Source organism: Chrysochloris asiatica, unplaced genomic scaffold (assembly GCF_000296735.1).
Source record: "Chrysochloris asiatica unplaced genomic scaffold, ChrAsi1.0 scaffold00054, whole genome shotgun sequence".
NCBI classification, from domain to species: Eukaryota; Metazoa; Chordata; class Mammalia; order Afrosoricida; family Chrysochloridae; genus Chrysochloris; species Chrysochloris asiatica.
The window spans coordinates 6,209,080-6,235,677 of NW_006408572.1; the positions used below are offsets into that span (position 1 = coordinate 6,209,080).

General features: G+C 50.6%; 1 protein-coding gene across 1 annotated transcript in view; it reads left to right on the plus strand.

The window, feature by feature from the left end:
- The window catches only part of PITPNM3 (PITPNM family member 3), a 113,999-nt gene that overhangs the window by 86,776 nt on the left and 625 nt on the right, over positions 1-26,598 (plus strand). Inside the window, exons 7-19 of the mRNA XM_006863292.1 lie at positions 3,364-3,553; positions 3,917-4,039; positions 4,610-4,794; positions 8,617-8,786; positions 10,147-10,317; positions 11,435-11,629; positions 12,216-12,364; positions 14,766-14,882; positions 16,295-16,411; positions 17,046-17,194; positions 17,467-17,616; positions 21,325-21,508; positions 23,521-23,649. Coding sequence (XP_006863354.1) covers positions 3,364-3,553; positions 3,917-4,039; positions 4,610-4,794; positions 8,617-8,786; positions 10,147-10,317; positions 11,435-11,629; positions 12,216-12,364; positions 14,766-14,882; positions 16,295-16,411; positions 17,046-17,194; positions 17,467-17,616; positions 21,325-21,508; positions 23,521-23,649 — 2,029 coding nt within the window. The remainder of the gene's footprint in view (positions 1-3,363; positions 3,554-3,916; positions 4,040-4,609; positions 4,795-8,616; positions 8,787-10,146; positions 10,318-11,434; positions 11,630-12,215; positions 12,365-14,765; positions 14,883-16,294; positions 16,412-17,045; positions 17,195-17,466; positions 17,617-21,324; positions 21,509-23,520; positions 23,650-26,598) is intronic.

A 26,598-nucleotide genomic window follows, 5' to 3' on the forward strand; every position in this document is an offset into this window, starting at 1 on the left:
ATGTCAGCTTGAGGACTAAAGTGGGCCTGACCCAAGCCATGGTATTTTCAATAACCTTTCTTGCATATATGCGAAAGCTGGACAGTGAATAAGGAAGACCATAAAAGAATGGATGCTTTTGAGTTGTGATGTTAGAGGAGAATATTGAAAGTGCCATGGGCTGCCAAAAGACCAATCAGGTCTGTGTTGGAAGAAGTGCAGCCAGAGTGCTCCTTGGAGTCCAAGAGTGCCCAAACTTTTTCTCTCATACTTAGGACATATTGTTAGGAGGGACCAGTCACTGGAGAATGATATCATGTTTGGTAAGGTGGCAGCATCGATGGACTCAAGTGTGGCAACAGTGGTGAGGTTGGCCCAGGATGGGGCAGTGTTTCATTCTGCTGTGCATAAGGTCGCTATGAGTTGGTACCGACTTGATGGCACCTAACAACAACAACAACAACAAAATGGTTCAAGCATGGCAACAATATTGAGGTTGGCCCAGGATGAGGCAGTGTTTCATTGTGCATAGGGTCACAATGAGTCGGTACTGACTCGATGGTACCTAACAACAACAAGATTGCCAGAACTTTCTTTTGGGGCATCTCTGGGAAGACATGAACCATGAATCTTCCAGTTAGTAACTGAATGCTTAACTGTTTGTTCTACCCAGTGATATACTCATAAATAATGTAGCCCACGTCCAATAAAACCTTTGGAAAATTGCTGAAACTAGAAACTAGGGACTTTTTGCATTTAGGTGAGAGGGAGGCAGATACACAGGCCTATTCTGATGCTCACCTGCCTCTCTGACTTGGGTTCTGTCAGAGTCTTGACAAGCATCACCCATCTGAGATTGGGGAGGGTTGGACTCAGCCTCAGTATTGTGCCTGATGTAGGGGTTTAGGATCTCTCTTCTCCTGTGGTCAGATGTGGGTGTAAGGAGCCCCAATCTGGGACCAGAACTGAGAGCTGAACAGAGCATCCAGCGGAGGAAGGAAGGAGAGGAGAGCAGTAGCTCCCCCACCTGGCCCATTGCCCAGGTCCCTGGTGATGTTCTTGTTCTGCCATACTGTGTCCAGTGGGGCCGGGGAATCTGCATCTCCGACCACTGCTCTTGGCTTCTGCCAGGCTTCAGGCTGAGGAAGTGAGCTGATGGTGGCTCCCCTCTCTTCCACCTAATTAGTCGGGGAGTTAATTGTACCCGTACCCATGCATCATCTATCTCAGGGACCCCACCTTCAAGCCCCAGGGCAGCTGACATCCAGGCTGCGTCACCCAGCTCAGACCCCCATCTCTGTGAAGATGGATGGCTTGACCACTGGGGGGACCATGGGATTGGAGTTTACAGCTCCCCCAGGCAGCTGCTTGCCAGGGCAATTAATCACCCCGTAATCACTGCTGGGAGGGAGCTCTTTTGAAACTAATTAAAATCTCTCCGGCTGCAGCGGAGGCCCGTTTCCTCTAATTTGTGTTCTTCGATGATGAACAATGGCCGTGAGGCATTCTTACACACCAGGAAGATGTGACCACCTGCCAAGGGGGCCTGGAGCCCTGTCACCTGCCCTGGGGGGTGGGAGGTTGGGTCGACGGTGGGCGTGGTCAGTCTCAGTCTGGGTTTCAGGCAGGTCTGTGTTGGTCTTTCCTGACCAGCACTGGCTCAGGTTGTCCTACAGGCTGGTGGTTCTGAACTGCCCCAAGAGCATGTGACTTTCTGGTGGGAAGAGAGGAGGGAGCAGCAAGGTCTGGTGGTGGGCATGCTGGAGGGTCAGCTCCCTTAAGCCTTTCCAGAGGCATATGTCTTTCTGCAAAGCAATGACAGTTCTGATTCTCTCCCTACAACAAAATGGTCACATGATATCACTCATGCAGCCATGTGCCTCTTCCAAGCTCATCCCCTTCTCAGGGTCTCCAAAAATCTTCCTTGAGGCCTATTCCAAACCCCACCTCTTCCAGGAAATCAGCTGTGACTTACCCGCTTCCTGGTTCACACTAGGGGGCTCCCTAGGTACCTCCCTCCACTACCATTTTATTAAAATATATGAGTCCTGGTGTGGTGCTGTGGGCGAATGCACTGGATTGCAAAGTCAGTTTGAGCCACAAGGTCAGTGGTTCAAGTTCACCAGCTGGTCCTTGGAAACCCTATATAGGGTTGCTGCTATGGGTTGGAACAAATTTGACGGTATTTAACAACAACAAATATATATATATATATATATTGTTGTTGAGTGCCGTTGAATTGGTTCCAACAAATGGCAACCATTTTTAGGGTTAAGTAGCTCTGGTAGCGTAGTGGTTATGAATTGGGCTGTGAGCTGCAAGGTCAGCAGTTCGAAACTACCGGCTGTTCCGCGGGAGATAGATGAGGCTTTCTGCTCCTGTAAAAATTTATAGCCTCGGGAACCCTGTACAGGGTCGATGTGGGTCGGAATCGACTCTATAGCACATAACAAAAACAACAAAAAGCATTTGGTGGGTTTGAACTACTGACCCTGTGGTTTGCAGCCCAATGCTTATCCTACAGTGCCATAACAGGAGTTCATATATATATTGTTGTTGTTGTTAAAGTGCCATCAAGTCAGTTCTGACTCATAGCAACCCTGTATAGGGTTTCCGAGGAGCAGCTGGTGAGTTTGTACCACTGACCTTGCGGTTCAAACTGACCTTGAGGTCTAGCGCTTATTCCATCTTGCCATCCCAGGCTTTCTGTTCCTGTAAAGATTCACAGCCTTGGAAACCCTATACAGGGTCACTATGTGTGGGAACCAACTCCATGGTACACAACCACAACCAACTATATATGTGTGTATATGTAGATATTTAAGTTGCCACTGAGTCATTCCAACTCATGGTGAGCCCATGTATGTCAGAATAGAACTGTGCTCCAGAGTGTTTCCAATGGCTGGTTTTCCAGAAATAGATTGTTGTTGTTGTTAAGTGCTGTCGAGTCGATTCCGACTCATAGCGACCCTGTACAGGGTTTCCAAGGAGCAACTGGGGATCTTGAACCACCACCCTTGCAGTTCAAATGACTTTGCGGTCTGATGCATTCGATAGGTCCTTTTTTTCCTAGGTGCCTCTGGGCAGACTCAGCCACGAAGTGTGAGCTGAGGGCATCACCCAGAGACTCTCTCCCTGACAATGGTGTGCCCTTTGGATTGAAAGAATCTAGGGCTCTTCCTCCACATAGGGGCCCAGGGATTGACCCAGGGCATCAGCACCCCTTGTCTGTACTTTGCCCCATTGGACTCAGGCCTGGGTTCCCATAATGCTCTGGAGCTGAGGACCCAGTTCCTAGGCAGAATCTGCTCTGCCTGTCTCTAGCCCCAGACTCACCCCCTGCTGCCTGACCCTGCTGGACTTACCTTGGGCTCCTGTCTGCAGCCTGAGTCCCTACACCCATGATGAGGGTGGTCCAAGCAACAGCCAGGACCACGCCCCTCTGGCTGCCCTGCCCCTGCTGGCCATCTCCTCTCCGCTGTATCAGGATGCTGTAGCAACGGTCATCGAGCGAGCCAACCAGGTCTACGGAGAGTTCCTCAAGTCCCCAGATGGGATTGGCTTCAGTGGACAGGTAGGAGAGCCCTGTTCTGGCCCTACCTGGGAGAGGAGCTGGGATCTGCTGGAAGAATCAGGCTCAGGCCTCTGAGATTGAAGAAGGCTGTAGAGATCTTTAGTCTATCCTCTTTCTACATATAGGAAAATGGAGGTCGACCATCTGAGCTCTGGTGTTGAGCTCATGTCTGAGCCTGACCCATGACCTAAACCTAACCTGTGACATTAGGCTGACCCTGACCTGAAGCTAAGCACCCCTCCCTCAATGTGGGCTCTCTCTACACCCTGCTGGGCCAGGCCTCTTCTGAAAAGGCATCTCCTGCTCTGGCTGGGAGCGAGGACTGGGGGTGAGCTTAGGCCTCCGCTGTGGCTTTTTCTACAGGTATGTCTCATCGGGGACTGTGTGGGTGGCCTCCTGGCCTTTGATGCCATCTACTACAGCGCAGGGCCCTCAGGCGACAGCCCTGGGAGCAGCAGCCGGAAGGGAAGCATCAGCAGTACACAGGTGAAGCCAGGTGGTGGGCATGGGAGGAGCGTCCCCAGACCCAGGGGAGGAGGGCCCTTGCCTATATTAGACCTTCCCATTTGCCTAGAAATATGGTTACAAAATGGTTTATCACCACCCTACATGGAGAGAGAGAGGCGATTATCACAGGTGAGGAAACCGAGGCTCCCAAGGGAGAAACCAAACGTTTTGCTGTGGAGTCAGGGTGACGCCATATGTTAGTGTAGACCTGCCCCATGGGGTTTCAGGACTGTAATCTTCATGGAAGTACATCACCAGGCTTTTCTTCCATGGCACTGCTGGGTGGGTTACAACCCCCTTCCTCTAGATTAGCGGCTGGATGCAAACTGCTTGCACCACCCAGGTATTTTTCCTTTGGGTGTCAGAGAAGCCTTAGTCCTCAGAGCTCCCCATTGTTGTGTGTTGTGGCTTCTACACTCCCTTTGAAGATGTATAGCCTCTCACATCTTAGGAGAAAGGGGGTTCAGGGTGCCTTTTATTTCCTGATGGGCTAAGAGGCAGGGCCTGGAGTCTCTTGTGACAGCACTGTCCTTCTGCTGGGTCCTACAGGACACGCCCACCATGGGAGAGGAAGACTGCAGTCTGGCCAGCAGCAAGCGGCTCAGCAAAAGCAACATCGACATCTCCAGCGGTTTGGAGGATCAGGAGCCCAAGAGACCGTTGCCACGGAAACAGAGCGACTCTTCCACCTATGACTGCGAGGCCATCACCCAGCATCATGCCTTCCTGTCAAGGTAATGTCCCTCCCTGTCCTCGGCCAGCCTTCCAGCCAAATGTCCGTGGGAAAGAGGAGGACCTTGGACACAGTCATGTGGGAGACCTCTCCCATCTGTCCCATGCCCTTCTGTGGAAGCCATATACCAGCAGGGAAATGTTGGGGCCTGGGCCGGTCCTTCCTGCACAGAGACTTGGGTCCCTGCACTCTGATTCCTGCTCCATCCTGGCTTGCAGAGAGACTGGGGACCAGCTCTTCTAGCTCTCTCAGTCCTAGTCTTGCCTTCTGCATGGATGGTTTGAAGACTCTGGTGAAATAACAGATGTGTGGATGCTGTGTGAGCCACTCCAGGTATGTCTTCTTGTTTCTCAGATGAAGAAATCGAGGCCACAGAAAGTAAAGAACTTTCCCAAGCTCACACCACCAGATATAAAGAGCCAGGGTCAGAATAAACAGTTGCCATCAAGTCACTTCACGTATGTCTGAGTAGAGCTGTGCTCCATAGGGTTTCTAATGACTACGATCTCTCTGAGATTGCTGGGTCTTTCTCTCGAGACACCTCTGGATGGACCCAAACCTCTAAACTTTTCATTAGCAGCCCAGTGCATTTGCAGCTTACAGCATTTCGGGTCAGAATACTGGTCTCCCAGTTCCCAGCTCAGTGTTGCTTCCCACTCAACGCTCTTTTACCTGTAGGCCTGTAGGCTCCTTCACAGACCTGTTCTCCCTTGAACTTTCTAGAAGAGATATGTTAATCAATACCACTTAAATGAATTACCTGCCTGCACATAATCCAGGATATGAATGATGTTGAGCATGAACTCAAATAGGATGGAATGCCTCCTTCCTTCCTTATTCAAGCAATAAATATCATGAGATCATGTGTCATTTGGAAAGCCTATCACGTCACCGTCCGGACAGGCCTACTGTTAACACGTTGTAGTATTTCCATTCAGTGTTTTTTCACATGCTGTGCAAACAGTTTTGTTTTAAAACCAACAGCAGCAACAAAAGCTTTTATATTATGATATTTTCCCCATAGAATTAAAAAGACATGATGAATATTCTTAAATGAAGGAGGTGGTGGCTCATTAGAATTCCTGCCTTCTACATAGAAAAGCCTGGTTCTCTCTCTGGCCAACCTCAGGCACGACCACCAGTCTGTCAGTGTTGACTTACAAGCTGCTCTGATGCTGAACAGTTTTCAGCAGAGCTTCCAGACTAAGATGAACTAGGAAGAAAGATCTGGCTATCCGTTTCTGAAAACCAGCCACTAAAAACCCTAAGGGACACAGTGGTTTGCTCCCCATCTGATCATGGGGATAGTTCAGAGTCAGGCAGCATTTTGTTCCATTGTGCGTGGGGTCACAAGGGTTCGGAACACCACCACCACCACCAACAATAAAGATTTGAGATGGTTATATAATAGCTGATTATTTAATCAATCCCAAGAACTTGGACAATTTGACATTTTCTAATGCTTCAAGGGGAGTCCTGGTGTGGTGCTGTGGGTTAATGCGCCAGACTGCAAAGCCGTTTGAACTGCAAGATCGGAAGTTCAAGCTCACCAGCTGCTCCTTGGAAACCCTATACAGGGTCGCTATGGGTCGGAACCGACTCGATGGCACTTCACAAAAACAACAACACATGCTTCAAGGATCCTGGTGTGGCGCTGTAGGATCAACACTGGACCTCCAACCACAAGGTCGGCGGTTCAAACCCACCAGTCGCTCCTTGGAAACCCTACACAGGGTCCCTATGAGTTGGTACTGACTCAATGGCACTTAACAACAACAACGCTTCACCATTAAAGAAGAGTGTATGCATGTGTGTGTGTGTTAGGGTTACATCATTTAGGTGGATTCCTGTAGGAGAAATTATTGGGTCAGAAGCTCTATATATTTAAAGCCTTCAATAATAAGATTATGTTTTAGAAAGGTAGCTATGTTCAAGTCAGGGTTGCAAGGTGACCGTCTCAACACTTTGGGTTCCTCCTTGAAAAGTCCCTTAGGAAATCCCCAAATGGGGAGATTGACAAGAAGTTAGAGGCTCTTGGTAGCTGGCCCAACACAGCCAGTTTTCCCTCTGGTGTAGGACAGATGGCAGCTTCTTTGGCAATTAAATAGTTGGCGAGTGTGTAGGGACCATGTTGTACATGAAATATGGGTTGTTAAGCACTGGCATCCTCCCCCTTGCTGGGAGCTGCTTACACAGTGAGGGCAGGAGGAAGTGTAGTAACTGAGGACCCCTGCTTTCTGAGCTCTCCAGGGTGCTTCTAGGGCGGGAAGGCAGGTGGGGGCCCTGCCTACCCTTTTGAACTTGCTAGTTTAAAATTCTCTTTGCCCTCAAACTCCAGCGTATCAGTCAAATTTGAATTCCATTGTTTGAGGCATGTGTGGTTCAGTGATAGAATTGTTGCCTATCACAACATCCTGGTTTGATTCTCAGCCAATACATCTCAGGTTCAGCCATCACCTGTCCGTCCATGGAAGTTTGTGTGTTGCTATGTTGAACGGATTTCAGTGGAGCTTCCAGACTAAGAAAGATCAGAAAGAAAGTCCTGGAGATCTACTTCTGAAAATCAGCCAATGAAAACCCTGTGGATCCCAACGGTCTCAGCTGCAAACTAGCATGAGGATAGGGCAGGATCAGATGGTGTTCTGTTGTGTATGCCACTAACAACAACAACAACAACAAATAGATCTGTATGGAATGTAGCTAGACTGTAATGTTGTAAACTCTAGGCTGGACCTACGTGCTAGCAGAAAGGTTAGGGAAGGCCCCTTGTTTACCCTCCTGATCCTTAGCAGCCAACCCGGGGGTCTGGGGCTGAGTATCACTTGAGAATGTTTGGGCCTCCTATATTTCTCTGACGTTCTGCTTCCTGCAGGCTGGAGGGAAGTCTAAGATGTTTTCATCTGTGTCTGCATGTTGCCTGGAGCAAAACTTACAATTGTGGCTCCGGAGGATAAGCACTGGGTGGCTAACCTCAAAGTCAGCAGTTCAAACCCACTAGCAGCTCCTTAGGAACCCTATACAGTGTTGCTGTGGGTCGGAAGTGACTCGACGGCACTTCATAACTTAACAGCAAAGTGCACATGTTAGCAGAAGCAACCTTATCCTAGTGGTCTACATGTTGGCCAGGATGGGCTTCTCTGGTGGATCGTGTAGGAGTTTGTAATCGCTATGGGTCGGAACCGACTCGATGGCACTTCACCACCACAACAAGCTCCATGGGAAAAAGACCTGTTTCTGCTGTAGGTGACATCACAGAAAATCCCTGTGGGGCAGTTCTACTTTGTTATATGGGGATGCTACCAGTTGAAACCAGTTTGGTGACACTTAATACCAACAACATAGTTACTTTCAGAGTCTCTGAGTGGCACAGACAGTTAAGTGCTTGACTACCAACCGAAAGGCTGATGGTTCAAACTTAGAGGCACCATGAAGACGGGGCTGGGGAGGACTGCAGTTCTACTCTGCAACACGTGGGGGCGCCATGAGCTGGAAGAGTCTCAAAGGGAACAGGCTTCGATTTTGGCTTTCCTGCTCTAATAACAGTCTAGTATGTGGGGCAGTGATCATATGGCCCACAAAGCCTAAAATATTTACTTTCCTCTCGGACCCTTTGTGGAAATAGTTGCCCACCCTGTGTAAGTGCAGTGTGGGCAGGCCTTCCTGGCCAAAGCTGAGATTGTCACCAACTCTGCTGAAGACACGTAGACCCTGGCTCCCGCCCCTCCCCCAGGGGCTGGGTCCTCCAAACTCCGACTTCCACCTCTAAGTCAGCATCCTTTCCACCCTCCTTTCCCCCTCTCCTCCTCCCTGCCTTCCTCCACAGCATCCACGCAAGTGTGCTGAAGGATGACGCTGAGCTCCCCGCGTCTGGGGCCCAGCTCCCTGAGGTCAGCCTGGGCCGATTCGATTTCCATGTGTCGGACTTCTTCCTCTTCGGCTCGCCCCTGGGCCTGGTCCTGGCCATGCGGAGGACAGTGCTGCCTGGGCTGGACGGTAGGTGTGGTCCGAGATGCCTGGTGTCACTAGGCCATCATGTTGGGGCCCCCAAACTGGGGCATCTGGGGGTGAGAAAGTTCATAGAATTAGGCTAGGTGGAGAGAAAGGAAGAGGGTAGAGGGATTGGGGGGTCTGGGGAAGAGAGAGGGGGAGGAGGGAGAAGGGGTGGTTCTCCTAGATGGGACAGAGGCGAAGTAGCCCCCGAGGTCACTCATTGCTGTCACGGGCTCCTGGCCAGTTTGTCATGCCCTGTGGGAAGAGACACCCCAATATTCAGTCTACTGCACCAATCCCTCTCCTTCCCCAGTACCCAGGCAGACCCCTTGTGGCCAGATTGGTCTCAGGGACACCCCACATATCCAACCCCATCTCAGTGCCTTTGCAGCCTCGAATGCATTCTCCTGGCCTTCTAAGATCCACAGTGAGGCGATTTATACAAGAACAGAGAGGCGGCTTAGCAGTGACCCTGAGTATGCAAGTACAGGCTAACAGAGACTGGAGGGTCCCCTCCCATACTAGCAGAACAGTGTTAACCAAAAATCTGGGGGTCATGATGTGGCGATGTGGCGTTGTGGGCAAGGTCGGCAGTTCAAATTCCCCAGCTGCTCCTTGGAAATTTTATACAGGGTCGTTATGGGTTAGAATCGACTCAGCGGCACTTAACAACAACCAACAATCTACAATTGGAACAGAAAAAAAAGCCTCAGCCCTACAACCACCTTTACTATTGCTAAGGAACCCTCCGGCTGCCTGGACGCCAAGCGTCCATTCCCCTGACCTGGAAGGATGGCTTGTCCGATTCCTAAAGCTGAGGAGCCTGCCCAAGCGGCCTCAGTGGCGACACCTTGTGGTCAGTGAGAGAAGTGTTCGTCCAGCTCAGGCAAACCAGATTCCACCACTAGGCTTGCAATGGAGTTTGTACATAAGAGCTGTTTGGGCCTGGGAAGGAGGCAACTGATACTAACCCAGAGATCCTGGGCCAGATTCTCCTAGATCAGATAACAACTAAAACAAAGTGGCAGGGATTTGTAGGAGTTTGACCAGTTGGAAATAGCGGAGGGAGGACCTATTAGGAAAACGGGAGACTAAGCAAATGCACAGTGAGGGGAAAGCAACTTGTCTGATTGGTGAGTGGCAGATATTCACAGTAGTAACAGTGCTGCGTGCTATAGGGGCACGCCTATGTGAGACAGGCTGGCAAGGCCTTGAAAGCCAAGCTGAACATAATGGCTTTGGTCCTGTTGGTAGCAGGGAGCCATAGGAGGTTGTTGAGCAGAGGAGTGGAATGCTCAAAGCTGTACTCCAGGAAGCCTTCTAGCGCCTACCAAGGGACTTCCTTTATGTATCCTCCCCACAGGTTTCCAGGTGCGTCCTGCCTGCAGCCAAGTCTATAGTTTTTTCCACTGCGCAGACCCTTCCGCCTCCCGGCTCGAGCCCCTGTTGGAGCCCAAGTTCCACCTGGTACCACCAGTCAGTGTGCCCCGCTACCAGAGGTTCCCACTGGGTGACGGACAGACCCTCCTCCTTGGTAGGCTCCTGGGGGTGTGGGGAAGAGTGTGCTCAACTGGAGACTGGGTCCCCTTGTCTGTGTAGTCCCTAGGAACTGTCCGTTAATGGATGGCTAGGTGGCACTGTAGGATCTGCATTGGACTGCATGCAAACCACAAGGTTGGCAGTTCAAACCCACCAGCTGCTCCTTAGGAATCCTGTACAGGGTCGCTATGAGTTGGAACTGACTCGGAAGCAATTAGCAACAACAGTAGTCTCATATGAGCAGGGTCTGTGTGCTCCTGGAGTGGGAACCCACTTGCTTTAGAGCAATAGAGAGCCAGACTGTGCCCCTTATGAGCTCCCAGCTGAACCTATGTGAGAGGGCTGGCTTAAAGTGCAAGCTGTCAACCTAACTATAAATTCAGGGATCCTTGCTGGCTACTACCCCGGAGGCTGGTGTGCAAGGTGGCGGTGGAGCAGGGTAGAGACAGGTGTCCTTAACCTAGATCTGGACTGAGGAGATGCACTTGAACACACGGAGACAGTTAGAAGATGGGTTGGAGAAGGACCAGCAATTGGGGGGACTCGAGTGGACTAGGCGACTATGGGCCTAGAAACCAGCCCTTCAGCTCCACACCCCCAATAGAGGAAGTTTTCTCCCAGCCTGCCTAGAGGTTTGGGCCAAATGGGTGGAGGCTGACTCAAAATTAGATGGTACCCTCATTTCAGTGGAGATTTAGTTTCCAAAGTCTTGTTTTGTCAGAAGCTTCACATAGATGAGGCATGAAAACTTCCATGTCCCATCCTAAAATATGCCCTAGAATGGAGGGCGTCCCCTCCTTCCAAGGGCACCCGAGCTCCAGGGACACAGGCTGGTGCCCTTGTGACTATGGGAGAGGTATCATGAGGGATGATGGCTAGTTGTCACCTTGTTGGCCATCTTTCCGAGGCTGTGGGCTGATGGCTGGGACCCTGGGTTGGACCTGCATAGCAATGTAGACGAGGCCAAACTCAACAGAGGGGCTAGGGGTACATGTGCACGCTCCTTGGTGATGGTGAGTGAGCAGGGCCAGGCTGGCTCCCTTGAGTGTGACCAACCTCCCACCTGGCACAGGAGGAGACACTTGGTTCTGAACTTGAAATTCTCCTTGCAGCTGATGCCCTGCACACGCATAGCTCCCTTTTCCTGGAGGGCAGCTCCTGGGGCAGCCCACCCCTGGTAGAAGACCCCACCTCACCCCCCCAGGCCCTGAGGACCCAGCGCCCGGAGAGGACCATGAGTGAAAGCAGTTCCCATAGCGACGGCTCCGGGTCCTCAGACAGCCTGTCAGCCGTGGGCGCCTCCCACAGTGAGTGAGGCTCTGGGGGGCCCTGCCTGGACTTGCGGGAGGGGGACTTTTGGGTGGCTAGGGAGCACTAGGCTGTATGTAGTTGGAGGCTCCAGGCTGACCTCTGACGTTGACTTTAGACTAAGCTCTGATGTCAGGATGAATCCTGACCTCCAGCCCTGGCCAGAGCCCTGAACTTTGCCTCTGGTCCCAGAGTGAGCTTTGACCTCAGATAGATCCCTGACTTCCCACCCTGGGCAGGGCCGTGACCTCTCAGGCATAGACTGAGCTCTGAGCTCAGATGGAGCCCTCATCCCAGCATTCAGTGTCTCAGGGGGAATCCCTGTTGATCAGCAGACCTGGGGTCCCCTCTGGGGTCCATCCCTGGGGACCAGTTTGAAGAGCTCACACCTTACAGGAGAGCTGAGCTGACAGAAGGATGATAAGGTGATAAGGTGGAGTCATTCAGAGCTGGGATCCCTGGTCCCCAAACTTGTGCTCTGAGTGGCATGTCCATCACTGGGTCAATATACTGGGGCTCCCACACTGTCCCCAGAGTCCAGGGCCTGGGCAGGTCACTGTTCTCACCTCTCTCTTGGACCCGCAGTCACGGCCAAGTGGTGGGGCACCAAGCGCATTGACTATGCCCTGTACTGTCCTGATGTCCTCACTGCCTTCCCCACTGTGGCCCTGCCTCACCTCTTCCACGCCAGCTATTGGGAGTCCACGGACGTGGTTGCCTTCATCCTGAGACAGGTATGCCGTCTCCTGGCTGTCCATGCCTTGGGGTCTCTCTGGAGACTTCCAACCTTCTGTGTCTGGGGTGAGGGGTGTACCAAGCAGGCCACATGGAGCATTTGAACACATGGATGGTGACATGGGCAGACAGTGTGTTTTCTAAAGAAGTCTGACTGCCGTGTGGCTGACGGCATGACTCTTTCTTGTCACTGAAACAGAAGCCATGTAGAAGAATGCAGCAATGGAGCAATGAATTCCTCCTCTCCTCTGAGTTTCTGTTCCTCTGTCTGTAAAATCAACAGTGTAACAGAAAGACCAGTGATTAGGGAGATGCTGGTGGGAGAGGAGGTCGGGGTGGAGCTGGGGTGGGATGAGGTGCAGACTCTATAACCAGGGGAAGGGGTTTGCTTTTAAATTGGGCTCAGTCAGAAGCCATAGTAATGTTTTGAACAAGTGAGAGCTATCAGCTGACTTGTCTATTTAGACAAACTGCTGTTTGAGAAGCAAGAGGGACGCAGAAGGCCTGGTATCAAGTGAGCGTAGGAGCCCAGCTTGGCAGTAATGTCTCGGACTAGGACGGTGGTGGAGTCCTGGTGTGGCGCTGTGGGTTAATGCACTGGACTGCAAGGTTGGTTTGAACCACGAGGTTGGTGGTTCAAGCTCACCAGGTGCTCCTCGGAAATCCTATATAGGGTCACTCTGGGTAGGAACCAATTTGATGGCACTTACTACCACTACCAAGGAGCTGTGGTAGCGTAGTGGTTACGAATCGGGCTGCAAACCACAAGGTCAGCAGTTCGAAACTACCAGCTGTTCTGCGGGAGAAAGATGAGGCTTTCTGCTCCCGTAAAGATTTATAGCCTCGGAAACCCTGTACAGGGTCGCTATGAGTCGGAACCGACTCGACGGTTGGCACATAACAACAACAACAACAACAACCACTACTACCACCAACACCAGGACACTAGTGGTGCAGGGGCTGAAACGTGACTAGATTTGAGTCACGGTGGAGGACTTGCTGGTGTCTGGGGCTTCAAACCTACCAGCCTTTCCCCGAGAGAAAAGATGAGACAGTCTGCTCCCATACGCTTTACAGCCTCGGAAACCTGGTGGAACAATCGCAGTCTGTCCTATAGAGTTGCTATGAGTTGGGATTGACTCAGCGACAGTGGGTGGAAGACATAAGGACAAGAAGGAGGATCCAAAAAGTCGCGCTTTTTGCTTGAATCACTAGAGGTGTTAGTACCTATGATGGGGAAGAACAAGGCTGGGGCGGGGTGGGAGAAATCAAGTCTTGTCTTTTTGGACATGTGAAGTTTGAGGTGCCTGCTGGCTGTTGGGTAGGAAGGGGGCTATATGGGTTTGGAGCTTAGGGAAGAAGTTGGGACTAGAGATATAAATGCAGAGTCACTTAGAGCTTGGATGGCAGTGATGGGTGTGATACTGAGGAAGTTACCATACATAGAGAAGTTCAGGGATGAGTCTCAGGGCTTCCCAGGGCCAAGAAGGCCAGCTATCAAAGGACATTGAAGAATATCACCCCTCAGAGTCAGGGGAGGACCAAAGGAGGGCGCAGATAGAAGCAGGTCACCGCCTCTGGCAGGATGCAGGCCCCTGGCCTTGATAAGAATGACCTCTGTAGGGCACTGGGGACAGAAGGGGGACTGGAGGGGGTGGGGAGAGGTGAAGAAAAGGAGATGGGAGTATGGGGACTTGTGTGGAATGTTGTGTGGAATGTTGCTGACAGAGAGCGGACAATTGTAAGAGTAATTGGAGGGACCCCAGGGGTCTATTTTGTTGGCGTGTGTTGTTGAGGCAATTCACACTTATGGCAACTCCGTGTGCTACAGAGCAGGACGGCGCCAGGGCTGCTTTTTTCTTATGGAAGCAGATCTGAAGGCCTTGTCTTCTGTGGTGCGCTTAGGCCTAGGCTGTTGTGAATCACAAATCTTTTGGTTATCAGCTGAGCCGAAATGTTTATACTACTTAGGGACCTTACTAAGGGTCTATGGAAAGATTTCTTGTGTCATATTTGGATGCCAAAGGGGAGGGTCCAGGAGAGAGGGACTGATGAATGACGTAGGGTGGAGAGGGGAGGCTTGCTGGAGCCCCCCTGACCTTCCAGAGAAGCTTCCAGGGGCAGACAGTCATCAGCAGAGCAGGGCAGTGGGTTAGGAAAGCAGTTGTAGGAAGTGCCAGGCTTGGGTGTGGAGGACAGAGCTGCTTCCAACACTGGGTTTAAGCAGGGCTATTTGGGGGTCAGGGGCAAGAGGGTGGGGAGATGGTGTTTGGGGTCCCCATGCTCCTGAGGGAACCAGGCTGGGAGGTGGGGAGGTCAGACGGGGGGAACAAGCTGGTTTTTGCAAATACTCTGGGAGAGCAGGACAGGGATCAGAGAGCCTGACCGGCTGTTTGTCAGGTAATGCGCTATGAGAGTGTGAGCGTCAAGGAGACTACTGGCCTCGACTCCACGGCGCTGAGCCCAGCCAACCCCCGTGAGAAGTGGCTTCGAAAGAGAACCCAGGTCAAGCTGCGGGTACGTGGGGCTGCCCTGGGGTGGGGCATCCACATGGCAGATAAGGATGGGCTGGAGTGGGGGAACCAGAGTGGGCAAAGTTGTGCTCGCCCCTGCAGATCCTAGCCTGAAAGAACCACAGGCGGGGGAGCAGGTGGGTAAGGCTGAAGGAGGAGCTCAGGAGAGGTTTTCAATGCCGAGCTCAGAATTTGGACTTGCTCCTGAGTGCAGTCAGGACCTGGGAGGGTTCTTAACAGATTTGTGCCTTTATAAAGACAGAGGACCTGTTACAGGTCTGGTGTTTTATTTGTTACTCTACTTTATTATGGTAAAATATATACAGGTAGTCCCCAATTTATGGGAGGGTTCCGTTCCTATGACCCTATGACTCTTGTAAATTCGTTCTGATGTAAACTGAATGCCCCGTTTCCCCACTAGTTTGCCTTTGGGGGTTGGAAAACATTACCTATAAATTTACAGATATATTTTAATACTTATAAACATGCATAAAATGCACAAATCATAAACAAAACTTGGTCAAAAGTGTTTTTTTTTTTTTTGTAACTCGAATATGTCCTAAGTCAAGACCATCTGTATAATGACGCCTTTGGCATTTTAACCAGTTTTAAGTGGCGCAGTTCAGTGGCATTAATCACATTCATCTTGTTGGGCCGCCATTGCTACTGTCCAAAGTCAAATCTAGGCCCTGATTTTGAATCAGAAGCTCCCTTAGGAAGCTGGTAGCAGAGTCTGATTGAGAGATAATGTGGGTGGTTCTGGGCCTGGGATGAGGTACCAATATAAACCAGTCTTGCAAAGGAAGGGCCATTGATTAAGTGACTGGGGTCTGGAAGGCTAGGCAGAGTGTGGTGGGCGCTGGGAGTCCTCATAGAACTTTGAGCTGTGGAATGAATTGGAAGCATCAGTGAAGACATATGGGAATGTTGAGATGGATACAGATGAGATGGAATGATGTCGGGGTTGCCCCCAAATAATCTGGAGTGGGAGGGGTGTTGAGGACCAAACTGACAGCTGATTCGCTGTGAGTTGGTAACTGGTGGTCTTGGTGATGGGCATAGAAAGTTTTGTTATACAAGTCTCTCGGCTTTCATATATGTAAGAAATTTCCCACTAAATGGCTATTGGGTGTGGGCTGTAATGTAGCCGGAAAGACCAAAAGACACAGTCTTGGAATCTGATCAGATGACAGGTTGGGAGGACTGATTATAAACACAGAGAATGCACATCTATGGAAATGGCTGTGCTCCTTGAAGACATTAGGGGTCTGGTGGGCTGTTTTTCTCATGAGTTCTAACAGAAAGTAAAAGACATGATTCAGTAGGTCCTCTGGTCCATCCTATGGACAGTGCAATGAAGAAAGCAAGGTAAGTCTAGCTTACAGAGGCTGAGCCGGGGTCTTGTTGTCCTTCCAGAACGTCACTGCTAACCACCGGGCCAATGATGTGATTGCTGCTGAAGATGGTCCTCAGGTTCTGGTGGGGCGGTTCATGTACGGACCCCTCGACATGGTCGCTCTGACAGGAGAGAAGGTACTGTGGGCTGGGGCTGCCCCACCTCAGCTGGTCCCTCCTTGCCCTGAGTGCCACATGGAACCAAGCAGCACACAGTAGGATGGAGGGCTCCGGAATAGTGAGGGGGGAGCACAGTGAAGCCAGAGAGGATGCATGGTGGGGGTGGGGTGGGAGGATGAGCTTGGTGCATCTGAGGAGGAATAAGGAGCCAGCGTGGCTGGAGGCCCTGGGTGGTACAAATGGTCAAACCCTTGACTGCTAACCAAAAGGCTGAAAGTCCAGAGCACTTGGAAGAAACACTTGGTGATCTGCTTCTGAAAACCTGTCCGTTGAAACCCTATGGAACTCTGTTCTACTCTGACATGTGTGGGGTCCCCATGAGTCAAAGTAGCTCAATGGCAATTGATTAGCTGGCTGAGCTGAGGATGGGAGGAGGGCATGGGAAAGGCTTCCCAGGGCGTTGGGGGTCATGGTAGCTTTTACTCTCAAGGGAACTGATGGGATATGGAGGATAAGGAGGGTGAAGGGCAGAGAGAACAGCAAGACTAAGTAATGACACAGAAAGCTGGCCGCAGGTCGGCCAAGCTCCTGTGCTAGTCTCCAGCCCTGCAGCCTTCGGTGAGTCCCCTGTCCCTCCCTCCACTGCCTGCAGGTGGATATCCTGGTGATGGCAGAGCCATCCTCGGGCCGCTGGGTGCACTTGGACACCGAGATCACCAACAGTAGTGGCCGAATCACATACAGTGTGCCGCGGCCCCGGCGCCTGGGTGTTGGCGTCTACCCAGTGAAGATGGTTGTCAGGTGAGTGAGGCCCAGGAAGTGTTCTCATGGTGGGTTCTCCATTTCCATGCCCCTTCCAACCAGGCCTGTCCAGACCCTTGGAGACCCCACTCCTGTCTGCAAAGAGAGAGGAAAACAGATGAGGTTATCTGTGGTGGCACCAGGAGATGATACCCCGATTCTCTCTGACCTGGCCCCAGACTGAGCCCTGGCTTTCGCCACAGGCTGACCTCCAACCTCAGTCTAACCGCTGGCCCTTACTGCATGGCTGACCACAGGCAGGTACCTTTCAGGGGTGACCAGACCTGCGCAATGAGCTACCTCACGGTGCTGCCCCGAGGCATGGAATGCGTTGTGTTCAGTATCGATGGGTCCTTCGCGGCCAGCGTGTCCATCATGGGAAGTGACCCCAAGGTTCGGCCAGGTGCAGTGGACGTTGTCCGGTGAGTGTGTTACCTCCCTGTGAAGGACAGGTTTCCCCTGGAGGGTAGAAGATGACCATCCTGGAGGGCGTGTTCTCCCAGTTTCCTTGAGAATGTCTCTAGGAATTCGTCGGACTCCTGGGCTGGGAGCTGGGGAGTCCTGGCTTCACTTCCAGTAATAATTTACTGAAAGTCCTTGGGAAAGTCATTCATTCCCCTTTACTGGATCTCAGTTCCTTTACTTGCTCGTGTGTTCATTCATGCTTTCACCCATTTCTTCTAATCCGGCCTCAGCATCTACTCTATGTTCTGACTCAGGCCTAATCACCCACACTGACTCCGGTCAGCATAGAATCAACATGTCTTGGTTTCCTTTTGCTGTGTAAAAAACAGCTCCCAAACTTAGTGGCTTTCCAGTAATACTTGATTATTCGATCTTATGGTTCTGTGGGTTGTCTAGATTCTGTTGGGAAGTTCTCCCTTGGGTCTGTGTTGATTATCTAATACTCTAACAGAACTATCGCAAATGAGCGGCTCTGGTAATCACAACACCCTTTTCATAGTTTGTTGTTGTTAAATGCCATCAAGTCAGTTCTGACTCACAGTGACCCTGTCTAGGGTTTCCAGTGAGCAGCTGGTGGCTATGAATTGCCAACCTTACAGAGCCACAGTGCTTAGCCTAGATGCCACGCCAGGCTTTGGAGGAAGGTCCTTGTATCTTCTGTACTTCTGTTGTTGGTTGATGTTCGTGTAGCCTGGCATCTCTGCTCGCTACCTTGCTTGTTTAATCTCTTCTATCTCAAAAGAGATGGGCACAAGAGACACACCCTACACTAACGTCACTCAATGACATAAAAAAGACAACTCATTCCTAACTGTTACCACAGCTATTGGTTGTGGTGGTTATGTGCTGTGGAGTCAGTTCTGACTCATAGCGACCCTGCATAGAGTTTCTGAGGCTGTCCATTTTTACAGGAGCAGAAAGCCTCATCTTTCTCCTACGGAATGGCTGGTGGCTTGAGGTTAGCAGCCCGACTCGCAACCCCTACGCTCCCAGAGCTCCTTACCACAGCCGTAGAGGTTAGGACTTTCAACACATATTTTTGAGGGACACAGTTCAATCTACAACATTCCACCCTTTGACTACCGTACCCCGTGCCCGCCCAGTTCATAGCCTTTCCATATACAAAATTCACCCCATCATATCATCCCCAAAGTCTTAAATCCACTCTGAGATCTCATCTTCTGAATCATCTAAATCAGAACTGTGTGAGACTGTAGGCACACATTATACAAAAATGGAGGATGGGTCCTTCATTACGTAACTGCCAAATGGAGACATTATACAGCTGTGAAGCCACGGAGAAGAATATGGCTCAGACGAGTTGACACATAACTTTAACCATCACAGTCAGCGTGACTCTCAGCTCAAACTTCAGTATTTATTTCTTCCAGATGTACACTGCAAATGCACAAAATAGATAGTAGAATTTTTACGATGGTTGTAAATGTGAAATATTGAATACTGAGACCGTCGACAGTGAGGAGTAGGCATGTTCCATTCCAGGGCAGAATTCCTCGTCTGTGAACCTGTAAAATCTAGACTACACATTGTCTGCTTCCAAAGTCTGCTGACAGGACAAGTAGGCATCTTCATTACAAAAGGGAGAAATCAGAGGGAAAGAAGGGTTAAGGGACACCAGTAAGTCCCAAACTCAACTGAACCACTGACATTCGCTCTCATGGCTTGAAAATAATCCTATGTTCTTTGGGAACAATTGGACGCCTTAAAAATCTTTCAGCCTTTACCTATTACTTAATGTCATAACCAATCCCACGTTTTAGGTATCAGAACAGCACCCCAGTTTGGTACCAAATTCTGTCTAGTGCGATAGCCAGGATCAGGCAGGGCTTCATTCTGCTGTGCATAGGGTCGCTATGAGTTGGTACCGACTCGATGACATCTAACAACAACATATCAAGAATACCACAGGTGGATGGCTTTTACAAACAGAAATTTCTTTTCTCAAAATGAGTTGGTACCAACTTATAGTAACCCTATGCATAACAGAATGAAACACTGCCTGGTCCTGGGCCAACCTCACAATTGTTGCCACATTTGAGCCCATTGATGTTGTCACTTTGCAAATCCATCTCGCTGGGGGTCTTCCTCTTTTTCTCTGACACTCCACCTTACCAAACAAGATACCCTTCTCCAGCGACTGGTGCCTCTTGACAATATGTCCGAAGTATGAGAGACAAAGTTTGGCCATCCTGGCCTCCAAGGAGCACTCTGACTGCACTTCTTCCAACACAGATCTGATTGTTCTTTTGGCAGCCCATGGCACTTTCAATATTCTCCTCCAATGCCATACACACAACTCAAATGCATCAATTCTTCTATGGTCTTCCTTATTCACTGTCCAGCTTTCACATGCATATGAGGTTATTGAAAATACCATGGCTTGGGTCAGGTGCACCTTAGTCTTCAAGCTGACATCTTTTGCTCTTCAACACTTAAAAGAGGTCTTGTGCAGCAGATTTGCCTAATGCAATATGTCATTTGCTTTCAAAGTTTAGGAGGCTAGAAGTCTGAACTCAAGGCACGGTCTCTAAGGAAGACTTTCTCTGAGACTCTGGAGGAAAGTCCTTGTCCCTTGTGGCCTTCTGCTCCTGGGTGATCGTTATGTGGCATGACACCTCTCTTTCCCTGTCTCTGGGTGTTCACTTGCTTGTTAATCGCTTTTATATTTCAAAAGAAATGGATTCGGGATATAATTTACTCTAATCTTAATCACTGACATAACCCACTGATATAATTCAGACAGGATTACAGTCACAACACAGAGTTTAGGATTTATAGCACATATTTGGGGACACACTGTTCAATCCATAACAGGGTCTCCAGCAATCAGAGTGGGATGGTGATCATTTAAACACTCCACTGTGCCAGATACCTATTCCCTGACAGTCTGCACCTTCCATCTTGGCCTAACAAAATCAGTTTCTCTCTCTCTTCTTTTTGCCCTTCTCCGTTTGCCCAATGACATGTAATGCTATTGTAAAAGAAGGACTATATATGCTTCTTATTGTAAAGTGCCATCGAGTCCGACTCATAGTGACCCTGTATAGGGTTTCTAAGGAGTAGCTGGTGGGTTTGAACTGCCAACCTTGTGGTTCAAAGTCCAGTGCTGATCCTACAGCGCCACAGCAGGAATCCATATATACTTAGCTTTCGTAAAAACAACAACAACAAAATCTTTTCTGTCCATCAGGGGCTGTCTCAAATACTACCTCTTCCAAGAAGCCTGCTTTGCTTGCTCCCCCCAGTCCATATATATAGCTCTCTGCTCTAGTTCCCATCTCTTAATTAGCACCTGGTGTTAACCAGCCTCCAAATAGGGTCATATGTTTATGTGGCCCCTTCCCTTTTTCACTTGTGACCTATTGGCTGCAGTGGAGAGGACACTGTGTGGCTCCCAGGCTGAGTCATAAGAAGACTTGCAGCTTCCACTTGGTGTATTCGGAGAAGCAGAGGCCTGGGGGAGGGAAGTTTGTTGTAGGTGTGCTGGCTGCCTAAGCCTGGGCTGTGGATGTAGGTTTCCCTTAATCTTCCCAGCACTCTATGGAACAGCCCCTCTGGCTTCTCAGGAGGGCAGTGGGTGGGACAGACTGTAGGGCATCGGGTAGCTGGCACAGGCCAGGCTGGACCTTCCAATGCCATCCCAGACACTGGCAGGACCTGGGCTACATGATCCTCTACATCACCGGGCGGCCGGACATGCAGAAGCAGCGGGTGGTGTCGTGGCTGTCCCAGCACAACTTCCCCCAGGGTATGATCTTCTTCTCCGATGGGCTGGTGCATGATCCGCTTCGGCAGAAGGCCATCTTCCTCCGCAACCTTGTACGCGAGGTGAGTACTGGCAACAAGGCGGGACCTCCACGCTCAGCCCTAACTGGGCAGCAGCAGGAAAGAGGATTCCCCCACCTGGGAAAATAACTCGCCCACTCTTCCCCTCGTGCCCCAACCACTGTGGGGACTTCATGCATTCATTCTGCAACCTCACCTCTGCCTGGGAACAGCTCTTGTGCTTGGTTTTTGTGCTGTCTTGTGAGGTAGGAGGCATCCTGGGAACAAATGATTAAACTTCTTGGTTGGTAACCAGAAAGTTGGCAGTTCTATGTCCACTCAAGGAGACACCTTGGAAGAATGACCTAGCAATGTGCTTCTGGAAAGAATCAGTCATTGAAAATCCTGTGGACGTCAGTTACACTCTGACACACATGGCTTGTTTGTCTTGCGTTGGCGAGGACTCCATGGTAACTGGTTGGTTGTTGAGTTGGTTATAAGGGAGGTATTTTTGTCCTCATTGACAATGACTTGCCCAATATCTCATCCACTTTCTCCTGACTCTGAAGCCTAAACTCCAATCTCTCCATCTGCCCATCACTCAGCAGACATTTATTAAATACCTGGTGTGTTCCTGGAGAGAGGAGCGGGTCAGTGGTAGGAATCACACCTTCCAGGCAGGAAACCTCCATTGGATTCCTGGCCAATGCACCACCCGTCTGTGAGTGGAGGCTTGTGTGCTACTGAACAGATTTCTGTGGAGTTTCCTAAGACATTAGGCAGAAAGGTCTGGTAATCTCCTTCTAGAAATCAGCCAATGAAAACCCTCTGGATTATAATGGTGTGATGCACAGTTTATCATGGGATGGCACAGGCCTTAGCTGCATTTCATGAGTCAGGAGCCGGCTTGCTGACAGCTGACAACAGAAGAGTAGTGTGTTCCCTACCCTGTGTGTGCTGATCTGGTAAACAGCCTAATGCATAACCCACTATGCACCCAGGGCTCCTTAGGGGCTTAGGGAGGGAGGTAAAAAAAATCAGAAACCCAGTTTTGAGGAAACTGCATGGATCTTGAGTTTCTCCTGCAGGTCTTAATGGCCAGGATGTAGGATTGAGAAGGTGAATGATGGAGAAATTCCAGGGTGGACACTTGGTCAGGAGGGAGTGGCCAGGAGCGTGGAGCTGGAGAATCCAGGGTGGAAACCAGAAAGTACAGTGGTACCTCAAGGCTGAGGAAGGGGGTTGGAACATGCCAGGGACAAGAGAAGTTGGGGGAGCAGTGGGGACCATCTGGGTGGTTGTTGGTGTCATGTAGGATGATGGCAGGATTCAGGGTGGAGAAAGCATCCAAGATCCAGATGTCAAAGAAAATACTGGTCTCCAAGAGGTTGAGGAGGGTTGACCAGAGATGTGGATGGTCAGAGGGGTGGGTATAGGGGGAATGTGGAACCTCAGGATTCATAAGGGAGGCAGTGTGGGCCAAAAGACAAGGTGGTAGGTGGGTTGCCCATGTGGGTGGGGTAGGCGGACCTCCAGTGGATTTGGGGGTAGGGTGGTGGCACTGATGAGGCACAAGCTGAAGAGCCCCTGAAGGAGGAGGGGCTTCATCTCAGTGTGGTGGGTAAGGGTCTCCGCGGTTCTCAGTACGGGCAGGGATGGGTTTCTGGAGAGAACATCAGACCAGCCAGCTCCAGGCAGCTGCAAGAGGGTAAGCCCAGTCTGATGGATGTGAGTGGGTCAGGAACGCAGCACAAAGAACTGGGTCAGCGCTGGCCTTGTGACACATGAACTGTGAGCCCCTGAGACTCGTTGCCAGGGCATTATAGAACTTCTGGGATCATGTGGCTTGGGTGGGGTTGGCAAGTTGTTGTGGTCATAGTTAGGTGGTCTCAGTCCAGGCTGTGGGGTGGGGCAGAGAGGGAGCTGTCTCGGAAGCTGGCTCTTGATGCACGGTGGAACCGTAGCTTGGTGGGTGCAAAGCTAAAGGGCCCCCAAGCAGAGCTCCTGGGGTTGGTCTAGGACACCTCCTGGGGAAGTCAGCTGAACCTCCTGCCATGAGCTGCCCTGCCTTTCAGTGCTTCATCAAGATCAGCGGGGCCTATGGCTCTACCAAGGACATCTCCGTCTATAGCGTGCTGGGCCTACCACCCTCCCAGATCTTCATCGTGGGCCGGCCCACCAAGAAGTACCAAAACCAGTGCCAGGTAGGTGGGTGGAGGCCGGGCTGGGAGCTGAGGGGTATGTGCCATAGAATGCAAGGGGGAGTGGGCTATTCATTCATTTGCTTGTTCATGCATTCATTTATTTGTGAATTCCTTCATTTGCTCAATCATTCATTCATTTAGCAAACACTATTGGGTACCTTGCTTGTGCTACGCTCTGTGCTGGATGCAGGGAAGGTTTCCCGGTGGAGCTAGATGTAACATCAGCAGGAGGGACAAAGGGAATCACAGATGAGGACAATTCAGGGTAACAAGGGTGACGATGCATGGCGAGGGGCCCAGAGGGGCACAGCTAACCTGGACTTGGGGCGAGATTGGTTCTCAGGAATTCAAAGGTATTGGAGCTGAGGTTGGGAGGAGAATTAGTAGCAGAGGCAGTAACAAATGCAGAGGCCAGGAGGTGACAGAGACCGGTGTATTCTGGGACCTGCAGGGAGTCCGCTTGGTAGAGTATGAGGTAGGCAGGGGCAGAGGGTGAGTGCTTTGCTAAATTGGGATGTGGTGCTCTCAGTAGTTGGTGGTGAGTGATGATCAGGCATGCCATCCAGAAAGATCCTTATGGCTGCTGGTGGAAGGTGGTTCTGGAGGGATGGGGAAGCCAAAGACAGTACTCTGATTTCTGGGCTGGGTGCCAGGGTAGCTAGTGCCATGGTGGGGACTGAGAAACAGATAGAAAAGGAGCAGGTTGAGGTGAAGATGATGAACTGCATTTTGTAAACGTTGACTGTGAGGTGCCTGAGAGGAAGTGACCAGTGGAGGGTCAGCAGGTGGTAGGACGGGGCCTGGAACTCAGCAGAGAGGACCGAAGGACATGAATGTCTGGGAGAATCAGCATTTAGGTGCTACAGGAAGTCCTGTGTGTGTGTTTGTGTGTGTGTGTAGGAAGAGTGTGCAGAAGAGGAAAGAAGGGCGTGTGGGAGAAGCTTGATTAGCATGATCAGTATTTTCAGCACGTTCCACGTATGTCTTCACTAAAGTCTCAGAACAACCCTATGAGGTAGGCTGTGCTACCCTCATTTATAGACGAGGAAACCAAGGCACAGAGAGGTTGAGTGACTGGCCCAAGGTCACACAGCTTTCTGACTCCAGAAGCAAGACACCACCGACCGCTTCTATACTGCACTAACAGGAAAGCAGGAGAGGGCAATGGTATGGGCCCAAGGAATGGTGATTGTGGAGAGTATCAGATGCTGCAGGCGAGTTGAGCAAGGCAAGGATTCAAATTGTTCATGGGCTTAGTAGCAAGGAAATGGTTGGTGGCCTTGAAGAGAAATTTCCTGAAGAGAGTCAAAGTTTGAAATAACTGCTCTGGGCAGACTCCAGGAGTGGGCAGCATGAGGCTGGAATCCATGATTTTGTGTAGGTCCAGTCTGCCGGTGAGTGTGCTGTGTGTGTTCTCTAAAGAGCTCAGCAGCCCCGGTATAGGCCTGGAGGACCGGAATGATTGGATTCAAGGCTGCGGCTTTGTGGAGCTGTCGGGAGAAGCGGGTTCTAAGGGAAGTTAGTCAAGTGGGTCCCTGGGGCCTAGCTGAGGAAGGAGGGAGGAACCAGAGGCTGCCAAGAGCTCAGGAGGCTCAGTAAACCTCCAGGGTGGACACAACGGGAGTGGGAGGAAGAGAGTGGATGTTGTGTTTGAGGACCTCACAGGTGGATGGGTTCTAGGTGAGACGAGTAGCTACAGCGGTGTGAAGTGACCATCTCCATGGAGACAGGAAGGCAGAGAGCAATTGGGAGATGGTGGAGGTCTTCCGTGTGTATGTTAGCAGCACGTTTCAAAGTGGCAGAGTTTGGGGTAGAGAAGACACCATGACTCAGATACCACAATGGTCAGTGCATGAAGAATGGTCTGGGGGTCAGTAGTTGCCAGGAGCTTGGAGAAAAGAGTGAAATACCCAAAGTCTGAGCCTCCAAGGAGATGGAAGGAGAGTCGATGGTGTAGATGGGTCACTGGGAGCCCAGCTGGCCTCACCCCTCCACCTGCTCACCCTGGAGGTGTGTGAGCTGGGGGACGAGCAGTCCCACCCCCCCAGCCGGTAGGGGTGGCAGGAGCATCCTTAGGGGACAGCTGGGTGTCACTTAAAAAACTGAGTAAATGAAGTCTTGGGTTAAGTGAGTGATCTAGGGGGAGACTTTACCTTGGTAGTGGGGGGAATGTAAACCTGAGTTCTTCCCCCTATTGGACAGGAGCATCTGGGGTGGGGCCTGGGTATCTGCCAATCAAAGGTCCAGGTGATGCTGCCATTTCACAGACCGAGCTTTGAGTAGCAATGGTCATACAGACATCGTGGGAGGGATTGGCAAGAAGACCAGCTGTGGGGTCCAGAAAAATAGTTGTATGGAGTAGAGACTGGAAAATAGCCTTTTTTGCTTGTTTGCCATTTTTTACTTTTTGCATTTTGGGATTTGAGTGAGAATGACAAATATGGGGAGCAATTGGACTCCCCCCACTAAACAAGAATCTAAAGAGGACTTTGTCGCAGAGTCTATTGAAGGTATGGTAGGTATGGAACGTGCCTTGGGCACCTCTTGAAGGGCGTTGACACCGAGCAATCTCCATCGCTAGCTTAGAGATCAAGTTAAAACGATCTCTTTCTATTTGAGAGCCTGGTAGCATAGTGGCCACCAGTTAGGCTGCTAATTTCACGGTCAACAGTTCGAAACTACCAGCTGTTCCGCGGGAGAAAGATGAAGCGTTCTGCTCCCGTAAAGATTTTTACAGGTTCAGAAACCCTGTACAGGGTTGCTATGAGTCGGAACCGACTCCACGAACAAATGGGTCAAGGCAGACTGTGATGTTGCTCTGCTGAATGTAGAAAGCACAAAAATGGGGAAAAAATGATAGAGCCCATCAGAGACCAATTTTCATCAGTGTAGAGCAAGAAGGGGCAGCAGTAATTTTCAGGAAGTGCCATAATGTGCTAATAAAAGATT